A 12,304-nucleotide genomic window follows, 5' to 3' on the forward strand; every position below is an offset into this window, starting at 1 on the left:
ACTATCTGCAAAACAGAAAGACTCACAGACATAGAGAACAGACTTGCAGTTGACAAGGGGGAGGGGGGTGGAGGAGGGACTGGGAGTTTGGGATTAGCAGATATAAACTATTATATATAGGATGGATAAACAACAAGGTCCTAGTATATAGCATAGGGAATTATATTCAATATCCTGTGATAAAAGAAAAGAATATAAAGAAAAAAAGAATGTCTGTGTATAACTGAGTCACTTTGCTGTACAGCAGAGACTGGCACAGCATTGTAAATCCACTATACCTCAATAAAAAAAAAATGAACAAGTTTGGATTTTGGAGGCAGTGATGATTCTGTACAAGATGAACAGAAAAATGAAAAAATGAAAAATTTCATGGATGAACTCAAGAACAAAACCACTATTAGCATAAGAATTAACAGACCAGATTTTTTGGTATAGAATAAGAGAAAGTATGAAATGCCGTTAATGGGAATAGGGACAATAGAACAAGACCAATTACAGGTTGTCACAGTGGATAAAAAGAGGAAGTGTGATGTTCTTTTGGATGAGCTGTATGTCCTGGATAAAGCCCAGCAGGACATCTAAAAGTCAGACAGAATACAGGATAATTCATCACTGTGTGGGACTGGCCCAAACACTGCAGGATATCTGTCATCCCTACCCCTGCTCACTAGATGCCAGTAGCATCCTCATATTATTGTGACAGCCAAAATATCCCTGGTGAAAAATATCATAAGCCTGCTTTATGCTTAAAATCCTAGATTAGGTTAAATGTCATTTCTTTACTTACTTAGGGACTTCTACACACAAGGTGAGGACTTAGCCATTTTCTTTTCCTTTTTTCCAATGGAGTTCACCAGCACTTCTGCTTATCAGCATCTAGTTCCACCATGTAAAGGCACAAGAGTAGTGGCATGGGGTGGGTGGTCAAAAAAGGAGACAGACGTTGAATGGAGGAAAATAGTGGAACAAGGGTAGAAATCCTCCTTGCTGAGGTGTGGGTACATCTGAATGAGGTGAGAGCAGTGAGTGACTTCACAATTAGAGTTAAGTTGTACTGACCCTGTGGCTCCCTATGCAGTACCTGAAACACTTGTATCTTCCACATGAGCATGGGCTGGGATCCCTGAACAACGAACACTGAGTCTATCGTAGGACTGCCCATACCAGTGTTCTTCAGAGTCAGTCCACAATAGGGGCAGTGACATGCTTCATTTGAAGGCTTCAGTCATAAAGTCAATTCAAAAAAATATGATGCCTTCCTTCACAACGAAACCATAATCTCCTTGGCTGAGGGATTCCTCCCCCCTCACTTGGATGACCTTCTCTCCATTTAATGCTCGTAAGACATAGCCTTTTCCCTCCCTCAGCCTGCTGATGAAGGTGGCCTGCAGATCCTGTTATACAGCAGGTAGCACCTCTCTGAACAGACCTACTGTTGGGGTGCTGATGTGGGAGTTCCTTGTCTGAAAGAATGAGGCTGTCAGTCAATGAATAAGAAAGGTCTTCCCTATCCAGAGGTCTTTCTCCTCAGCTCTGCCCATCCTGGATTCTTTTTCATCTCCACAGAGAAAAGAACTCTAGTTAACACCAGAACTTTTCCCAATCTCACAAGCAGGCTTAGAGTCTTCCATGTGCAAAACTTATTCTGCTGTTTTCCAAAGTGACTTTGCCATTTTATACTCCAACCAGCAATATATGATTTCCAATTTCTCCATATCCTTGTCAACACTTGTTGTTGTCTATCTTTTTAACTATAGCCATCCTAGTTACTGTGAAGTGATATCTCATTATAGTTTGGATTTGCAACTAATGACTAATGATATTGAGCATTTTTTTCATGCTTATTGGCCATCTTTATATCTTCTTTGGAGAACTGTCTATTCAAACTCTTTGTCCATTTTAAAATAGGGTTATTTGTTTTTTAATTCTTGAGTTGTAACAGTTCTTTATATATTCTAGATACTAGATCCTTTTCACATATATGACTTACAAATATTTGCGTTTATCCTGTGGTTATCTTTTCACTTTCTTGATAATATCCCTTTAAGCAGAGAAGTTTTTAACTTTGATGAAGTCTGATTCATCTATTTCTTTTTTGGCTGTTTGTGCTTTAGGTGTCATATCTAAGAAACCATAGCCCAATACAATTTCAAAAAATATTTACACCTATGTTGTCTTCTAAGAGTTTTATATTTTTATCTCTTACATTTAGGTCTTTGTTCCATTTTAAGTTAATTTGTGTGTGTGTGTGTGTGTGTGTGTGTGTGTGTGTGTGTGTGTTCATAGTGTGAGGGAGGGTTCCAAATTCATGCCTTTGCATCTGAATTTCTAAATGTGACAGGCTCTCTATGTTCTTACTGAGTATAATGGTAGACTTCAGTAGATTTTTTAAAAAATAAATGTTTTTCTATTTGCTGTACATCCTTAGGACAATTTCCATAGACATAAATGAAATAAAAATCATTTCACCAGTTAAACAGTTGTTTTGCTGGGGTGAGGATCCATGAAGCTTCTCACGTTACCATTCCAGAAATCTTCTTCACTATTTCTTAATTTATCAACTTTAAATAATATTGACTTCCTTCTAGGAGGATTTGGGTCTTTTGCAATATCTTCTTCCCTTCTCACCTCTCAAAGTTTTGTGAATAATATCATTTTTAGTTTCTATATTGTCTACCTTCATTATTAGTATGCTTTCATCAGTTAGGATGCTCTTGGCGTACACTAATAGAAAATTTATTCAAACTGCCTTAGTTAATTAATAAATTTAATATTTCATGTAATAGAAAATTCAAAGGCAGGGTAGGCTTCAAACCTGGCTGACTTGGTGGTTAAACAATGTCATCAAGACCCCTTGTTCATTTCTTTCTTTAGTTTTACTATCCAAAATAAAGACTTTATACTCAGCTGGTTCCCCACTTGCATATAAGATGGCTGCCAGTAATTATCCCTATTACACACCTCTTGTTTATGTCCAATGGGGAAGAAACTAGCTTTTCCATCTCATGTCTTAAGAGTAAAGGCAAATTTTAGTCTCACCTCATCACTCAGAACAGAAACACATGCCCATTTATGAACCTATCACTGGCAAAAGGAATAGATTACCAAAAAGCCAAAGATGGGTTCATCTACCCAGGAGCCACCTGACCTATGCTGAGGGAGTTAAATACTGGAATAAAACTCAGGGTATGTTAGGAAGAAAGATGTAATGGATATAAATTAGCAACCAATAGTGTCTACTACCTATTTTTTTGTATGCTTTTGTGTTAACTTTTTTCCCCCATATTTGCTAGTTTTATTTATTTATTTAACTTTTTTTTTAAAACATCTTTATTGGAGTATAATTGCTTTACAATGGTGTGTTAGTTTCTGCTTGATAACAAAGTGCATCAGCTATACATATATCCCCATATCTCCTCCCTCTTGCGTCTCCCTCCCTCCCTATCCCAACCCTCTAGGTGGTCACAAAGCACCGAGCTGATCTCCCTTGCTATGCAGCTGCTTCCCACTAGCTATCTATTTTACATTTGGTAGTATATATATGTCCATGCCACTCTGTTAACTTTTGACAGTATTATCTTGATCTCCACTAACAAATGATATTAATGCCTTCTACCCTGTCTTCTATATATGCTCTCCCACTTCAAATTCTCAACTTCTAGTGTATCAAGTACTTTATCAAGATCACATCTAACAGTGTTAAGAAATATAAGCAAAATCGCATGAAATCCTGAATGCTATATTGAGAGTGGTTTAAATCATTATTTTCCTAAGCACACTCTATGGAATAAATCTGGAAGGAATTTCATCATAACTCTATCCACTGAACTACTCTAAATTACAACTAACCCCTTATTCATTTGCCAAATATCTTCAGTTCCTTTAGAAAATGACAACCTTCCCACTTTAATCTTTGATAATAACTGTCCCCTGGTTTGTACACAATTGGAATGGTGACATTAGGTAGCTGAGATGATTAATTCATTCACTTAATAAATAACTCTCAGGGTTCAGTAAAGTTAACAGAATAGTGTAAGATTGGAAACTGACTTTCTCCCAAAATATCAACAAAAGCAGCTGAAACCAGAAGAGGAAAAAAATCCCATTTACAATTGCAGCAACAAAAGTATACAGGCATAGGGCTTCCCTGGTGGCGCAGTGGTTGAGAGTCCGCCTGCCGATGCAGGGTACACGGGTTCCTGCCCCGATCCGGGAGGATCCCACATGCTGCGGAGCGGCTGGGCGCGCGCGTCCGGAGCCTGTGCTCCGCAATGGGAGAGGCCACAACAGTGAGAGGCCCGCGTACAGCAAAAAAAAAAAAAAAAAAATACAGGCATAAAGCTAATAAGAATTTTGCTGTGCCATTTGAAAGGAAATTACAGAAATGTTATTGAGAGGCAATATGCTTTCAATATTATAACAATGTTATAATATTATAACAATGTTATAAAAATGTCAATTAAAAATGTGAATTATTCCCCAAACAACTTATAAAATTAATTCACTTGTGAGTTATTAAAACATAAAGCTAAAATAATTATAAGACCGAAGTAATGGTATAGGGCAAGATAGAAATATGAATGGAAAAGAACAGCTGCCAAAAAACACAGAAACATTTTAGTAATTATCTTCATTACCTAAAAAAGGCAGTTCAATCAGCATAGAAAAAAAATGAATTGTTCAATAAATGTTAGTGGGATAAATGCTTACAGACACAGAATAAAGGGACTATATATTTTTTTAAATTATGACTTAAGCTGTTTATTCTTTCTAAATTAGTAAAAAACTATTTTGCAAGATTATTATTATTTTTTGTTTGTGGTTTTCTTGTTTTGCTTTTGAAAGGTACTATATTTTTAACCAAACCGCACACCATAATAAATGGACTGGAATTAAGAGCAGGGAAATGAGGACAAAATGAAATCCAAAATAAATATAGGTAAAGAGACTATTTATAAACAGTAAGTCCCCTACATACGTACCTTCAAGTTGCGAACTTTCAAATATGCGATCGTGTGTTCACATGTCCAATCACATAAGTTAGCTCACATGTCTGGCGTATGTTATCACATGTGCGCATCCTCTACAAGTGGTTGTACTTTTGTGTATTTTACTGTACAGTACTGTATAGAGTGCAGTGGTACAGTATCTTTATTTCAAGCTCAGGATGTCTGGAAGCAAGCGTAAAAGCAGTGGTGATGTAGCTGGTACTACTGTACTTTTCAAGGTACTGTACTGTAAGATTAAAAATGTTCTATTTTTGTGTTTGTTTGTTTTTTATGTATTATTTGTGTGAAAAGTATTATAAGCCTATTACAGTATAGTACTATATAGCTGATTGTGTTAGTTGGGTACCTAGGCTAACTTTGTTGGACTTAACAAACAAATTGGACTTACGAATGTGCTCTCAGAACACAACTCATTCATATGTAGGGGATTTACTGTAATTCTGTAGTGGATAAGGCCTTTCAATACCTAACTTTGAAATTAGAAATAATAAAGGCAAAGGTTGCTACATAAGACTACATAAAATATAGAAGTTCTGCACATTCATAAAATATAATAAACATAATTCAAGTACATATGACAAAATAGGAAAGCGATTTGCCACATATGACGAAAGCTGACATTACTGAAAAAAAAAATCCTCTTTCAATAAACAAGAAAACGATGAACAGACCAAAAGAAAAATCAGCAAAGGACATGGTAAGGGATTTAAAAGGAAAAAAAAGGATAGTCCAGAGTGTTGAGAAAATAAGCTCATTATATTGCTGCTTGCAATAATTTTGGAGCATAATTTTGTAACATATACATAGCCTTAAAACACGTACAGACTTTAATTACCAATTCTACTCCTGGAAATCCATTACAAGGAAATGCTCGGAGATGTGTGCAAATATTTATCCATATATATCAGCAAAAAAAGGAATGATAAACAACTAAACTAAATAGTAGATAGCTTAAGTGGATAATGATATAATCACAAGAATTTAAAGTAAAACAAGGGAATTCCCTGGTGGTCCAGTGGGTAAGACTCTGCGCTCTCAATGTAGGGGGCCCGGGTTCAATCCCTGGTCGGGGAACTAGAGAGCACATGCATGCTGCAACTACGAGTTCGCATGATGCAACTAAAGGTCTTGCTGCTGCAACTAAGACCCAGCTCAGACAAAATAAATAAAATAAATAAATAAATATTTTTTAAAAAGTAAAACAAAAGCAGGTCAAAAGCCTTATGTTCAAAATGAACATTTTACAAAAAAAAATGATTAAGTATATGGATATAAAATATTCTGGAAGAATACTCGATAAATGATGTTATCTTTAAATGGTAGGACTATGGAGGATTTTGAGCTTATAATTTTATTTGTATACTCTGATTTTTCTATAATGAAATTGTATTACTTACATAATTTTAGAAGTTATTTTTATAGGAAAACCAGACTATATATATATATATATATATATATATATATATATATATATATATATATATATATTTTTTTTTTTTTTGGCTACTGGCAATGTTGCTTTCCCTAATCTATACTCTGATATGCCCTCAGCTCTTATCAAAGAATACCATAAGCTACCATGTTAGAACACCTGATATTGCATTTGCTCTGAGGATGTTTTTGAGGACACTGCCTACTCCATCTCTCACTATGCCTAGAAATCACATTAAAAAATTCCTTTTAAAGTTCTGGAAAAAACTTCTCTTGCCCTTAGGAGTTGGTATGTTTCTTTCCATCGATCATGAGAATCATTTAATTGTATGCTTATTTTATTTTTTCTTAGGCAGACAGAATATTAAAACGAAATACTTCATTACTTCCCTTGCCTTGCTACTTCATTGCATATATATTTTAAAACATGTCAAATCTTTTTGAGGTAGGTATAAATAACTAAGTAGTATATTCCCATTATTATTACCAGCTTCTAAATGACAGTGCACAACCAAATTTAGTCTCCATTGGAATAAATATTCCCAATATGATTTATTATATAGAAGAACCAATTTTGGAAATAAAGGAAAATATGACATTGTTGCTTTGATAAATGAACCAAGAGAGAGTCAAGTCATTATTGTTTTAAGACATTAAGGAAAGCAATTTTAAAATCCCTGTCAACATTAAACTGGATCATGGAAGGCAGGGACATCTGTCTAAATCACTATGTACATCGCCTAGATGCTTCCCTTCAAAACAGGCTTTCAGTAAATGTTTTCTTGCATAGATGGTCAGAGATAACACTGAGAAAGAGATGTTACTCTTCACATTTCATTCATTCCAACGCACCTAGCAAGGGATCTAGTACTAGAAAAGAACCCCATTTTTCCTGCTTCAATGTAAGCCAGAGAAGAACTTCCAGTAAGCTTCTGTCCTCCCATGGAATTGCTTCCATCCCTCTCTCCACTCCTTACTTGCTCTTCCCCATGAAAGGAAGAGTGATCTGCCAGTGTGACAGATGACAGCCTGCAGTCCCTGACCATGTTTCTCTATTGGGTAGAGTCAACTGTGCTTGGCATGTCCTTTTGTCTCCAGGTCTGTCTGTGCTCAGTGCAGTGATTTTGTGCTCCAAACTATATGCACTAGGCAAAGATCAGAGAGGCAAAGCTATATTTTCTCTTCACTGTTTGATTACTGAGCCTGTAAGCCAGGTTTGCAAGTCTTCATGCAGCTGGTTGGGTTAAGGCATGCAAAGCTTATTTTTATAAACTGATTCTTCCTTGCAGATGGGTCCTTGGATTTTCTTTTGCGGAAGAAAAATGTGCCATGTGTTTTCTACAGTTTTACTATTAATAAAGTACATACTTTGATCCTCATTTGGTTCCTCTATGGTTGAGGCGAGAATGTGGATATAGAAATTTCCTCCCCTAAGGTTTAGCACACAGTAGTGCACTCAATAAATATCAGCTCTGCTTACTTCTATCATTCTTCCCTTTCACCTTAGCAGGTTTCTATGTTCCACATTCATTCGTTTTTCCTTTCTCCACTAGTATGTCTTAAATATTGTGTTATATTCCATCTTTACATGATAATTAGGTAAACAAATCCTTGTTCCAATTTTACTATCTTCTAGTTCAAGAAGAAAGGCCTTAAGAACAACAAGAAGGTTGAGAAGATTTGGAGTCTGGGGGAAAGGCCTAATAGTTATCCTCAGATATTTACAGATTTATTCTCTGAGACTTCAGAGGAAAAAGCATGGGCCAAAGAATGAGGAGTAGTGGAAGGCAGATTTGAGGAATAAATAATCAACAGGGCTGCTTCAAATTTTAATGCAATGTCCTTGACACTGGAGATGTTCAAGTACATGCTGAACAATAACTAGTTAGGATGCTTTAGAAAAGATCTCAACATTGAATAGAGGACTAGAGATGAGAAACTATTCTCATCTATGATTCTATGATCTTAACAAGTTCTAATGAGTTGGGCAAGCACTGTTTTATAAACTAGAGAGTAACAAATTATGCTGTATATGATTTTCAATAACTTTCTCATGATAATTCATACAGTACTTTTAGAACTGGAACAAAGAGGTAGTCAAAATAGTCAGGTAATTGTGTTAATGAAAGAGAACAGTTACCTGTCTGGAAAAAGACTCTGGAAATAATTGTCCGACACAATGGGCAGGGAGTGCTTGCGGGATTGTCTTTGGCAAGAGTCCGTAAGCAGGGCTCACAGAAGATGTGGTGGCAAGGGTAACACATGTAGGGGTTGAAATAAACATCCAGACACACTGCACAGATGTAGCTCTCCTTTTCTTCTGCATATTCATTGTCATCATCTGTACTCATCTCATTATCCAAAGTCTGCAAAACATAAGCAAAAACGATTTTTCTTAGTTCAGTATGAGATTGGTTTCCTTGAGAAATTGAGACACTGATTTTATATTTTCTTAAAATGAATGAAAATATTTATGAGAAACAGGTAATATCTGTTTCTGTGCATAATCAAAGTGACAGAAATGCTACCTCGCAAAGTGGGAAGAAACTGGAAACATACATGAAAAACCCAGAAGTCTTAATTATTCATTTTAGTATTTTTATATAATGCTAAATGTTAAAATACAGTACCTGAACACATTAAGTATACCTGTATCTCTATTTAACCAGCACTACCTTAAGTAAGTGTTAGGTCCTAGGACGACAGGTTCCCCCTATCTATTCCACTCCCACCACAGCAAATAAGCTGACTGTCGCAAGATTATAAAGCCTTACATGGGCATTCACACATGAAGAGAAGTGGGGGTAAGAGGATGTCATACTTCATCTTCACACTATGCATGGAGCGTTTTTATTCTACATTTTGCACCTTCCTGGACCTCAAAGCCAATAAAAGGCCAAAGCCTAAGGTATGTCAGGAAGTAGATAAGGCAAAGAAACTTGTAGTAATTCTGGGATGAGCCTTGTAACTGGGAAATATGATGATCCCTCTCCTCTCTCCCAAATGGAACAGTTAAGAAAGACGCTATTAAAAGGTAGTTAGGATTTGTCATAAAGCATAAACTAACACACCATTGTAAAGCAATTATACTCCAATAAGGATGTCAAACAAACAAACAAACAAACAAAAAAAACTGTAGTTAGGAAAGAGGCACTCAGGTTAGCAGCACAAAATCTGGTGGCTGAATTCCTGTTACTTAACATCACAATATTCCTCATCCATGAGGATGCTGTGAGAATTAAATGAGGTAATCCGCATAAAGCGTTAAGCAAAGTGTCTGGTATATAACAAATATTCAATAAATATTAACCATAGCCATCCTTCTCTCCTCTCTTCTTCAAAGGCTCTATAGTCTTGGTTAGAGCCTTGGGAAATTTTCCTCAAACCAGGCCTGACCTCAGTCCACTGAGGCATAATGGGAATCTACATGGTGTAGATGCTTTCCTCCTCACTTTAATGGATGTCAAAAATGGAGATCAGTGATTAATATTTGAGTAAGCCTTGGGTTTAATAAATATTTTTAGGTTACATGAAATGTAAAACACAAATGAGGCAAACAGAGCCTTGAAAATACAGAAAAACCTTTCTACTGGATAAACTATTATTTGATTTATCCAGATGGCTTTGCTTCCTCTTTCTGCTGCTTGTTGATAATTTCTCTCTTTATGAAAGACATATTTGAGGCATTAGGCCATTCTTTTTAATTGGTTGTCTGACTTTTCTTAAGCATTTTTACTTAATCTAGTTATTTGTTGTTACTGGCTAGATGTGTTGCAAATATTTCTTCCTTTTCTCTGGTTTGCCTTTTCATTCTTTTCACAGTGTTTTTTGATAAAATGAAATTCTTAATTTTAAAGAACATTTTTCCTTTATGATTTAATACTTTTTGTGTCTTATTTAAGAACTCTTATTTTTTCCCAAGGTCAGTAAGAGAGTCTTATTTTGCATCCTATAATCTACCTGAAATTGATTTTTATGTATGGTGCACATTAGGGTTAAATTTCATTTTTATTTTTATGTAATTATTAATTGGTACAGCCCATTTATTGCAAAGACCTTACTTTCACAGGTTCAGCTTGAGGTCAGAACTATAATAAGCCTCAATAGCTGGTAAAGGAAGTCCTTTCATCTTAAAGTCTAATAAGAACCTGCAGTATAAACAAGCAAACATACAAACAAAGCAACTAATACTAAACTTTCTTTGGGTTATTTGTATGGAAATATGTTAATATAAATGTTTCAGACATTACATGAAATTTCTAAAAATCTTAAAAAAAAAAAGCCCTTACTCAGGTGGATGATTACAAAATAGATAAAATTCTTCCTGTCTCTCTATGTGTACCCATATGCATTTCATCAAGATGTGGAGATTAGTTTTCCACCTTCTGATTTTGGGCTCTGTCATGTGACTTGCTTTGGCCAATGGATTGTTAGTAAATATGATGCAAACAGAGGCTTAAAAAAAGCTTGTGCATTGGAATAATCCTCTCTTGATGATATTGGGAACCCTAGTCTACTACGATGTGAACAAGCCTAGGCTAACCTGCTGAATAGTAAGTGAATATGGTCCAGCTGCCTCCATTGTGACTGCTGATAACAAGCCAACCACCAGACGTGTGTGGGTAGAGTCAGTGACTGTCACCTAACTGTAAATGTACTGGTGAGCCCAGATGACACCATAAGCCATTACAGCTGAGCTCAGCCCCAACTGCTGACTCAGAAAACTGTGAGTGAATATAGGTTGTTGTTTTAAACAACTAAATAAAATCTGTTTGTTACATAATAAAAATTAGTTGACACATCCTTGTCTATACATGGCTAACTTTACCTCATTTTTAAAATCTTAGTTTAAATACCAACTTCCCCAAAGGATTTCACTGCTATTCTATCTAAAGTTGTTCTGTCACTGCTACTTATTTGTTTCCTCATAATAATTTTTATTTGCCTATTTTTCTATGTCTCTCAATAGAATGTTAAGATTAATAAAGGGGAATGAAAAAATATATATACATACACACACATTTTTTCCCCAATGAATTAATAGTAGAGCCTGCTGGTGGTGGCTTGCATTCTCAAAATGCTCACAGGTTCAGCTTGTTAAATATGGTATTGATCATACCTCTATTAAGTGTTCTTAGGTGTTCTTGTAGGCCTTTTGGATATTTACAGCTAGAAAACAAGCATTCTGTGAAATCTCATATAACATATACAAAGTTTAACACAGAGAAGATATGAAGTAACTGTCCCTCACCAACAGAAAGATTGTGGCTATGAGTTGAACACTAATAAAAATCTGCTGGAAAGGCAACAGTATCCACAACTTTTCTCATTATTGTTATATGACTATTCTCTCCTGTACTTAAAAGAAACTTGAAAAAGGAAAGCTGTAAGTGCACAATTAGTACCGATTAGGGACCCCCAGATAATAAAAACATCTTTGGACCTAGATGCTTACTTACTAAAATTTTATTTCATAGTGACAGCTTATTCTGTTTGTATTACACTCTCAATATTGTGTCTTGAGATTTGAACTAATTAACCTCAAAGAAACTCATGGCATAAGAAAATCATAATTTGAAGACCCACTTAAAGCAATCCAAATTGTGGCCCTAATAACTGTACATAATTTTATTTCTATGAAGTACTTTATCTCTACATATAACAAAAGTGACTAGATTTCATTAAAATATACATCAAAGAAATAAATGATTTGCTATTTAAAAACACAACCATATTATGGAAATAAACTTGAAGGTGGAAGTTTGCAAATAGAAAATGAGGTCAGAACTATTCATCTATTAGCTGAGCTACGTGACTCAATCCACAAAACAGATGTAACACATACAAAGACCTCTAGAATCACT

At 35.4% G+C, this 12,304-nt stretch overlaps 1 protein-coding gene across 5 annotated transcripts in view; it reads right to left on the reverse strand.

The window, feature by feature from the left end:
- RNF180 (ring finger protein 180) overlaps positions 1-12,304 on the reverse strand; it is a 281,709-nt gene that overhangs the window by 59,453 nt on the left and 209,952 nt on the right. For 4 of the 5 annotated variants that reach the window (XM_049707919.1, XM_049707920.1, XM_049707918.1 and 1 more), the window contains one exon: positions 8,581-8,806. In XM_049707919.1, the coding sequence (XP_049563876.1) occupies positions 8,581-8,806 (226 nt within the window). Of the gene's footprint in view, positions 1-8,580; positions 8,807-12,304 lie in introns of those variants that run through there. The other variant, XR_007476417.1, reaches the window with a different exon arrangement.

Source organism: Orcinus orca, chromosome 3, assembly GCF_937001465.1.
Source record: "Orcinus orca chromosome 3, mOrcOrc1.1, whole genome shotgun sequence".
Lineage (NCBI taxonomy): Eukaryota > Metazoa > Chordata > Mammalia > Artiodactyla > Delphinidae > Orcinus > Orcinus orca.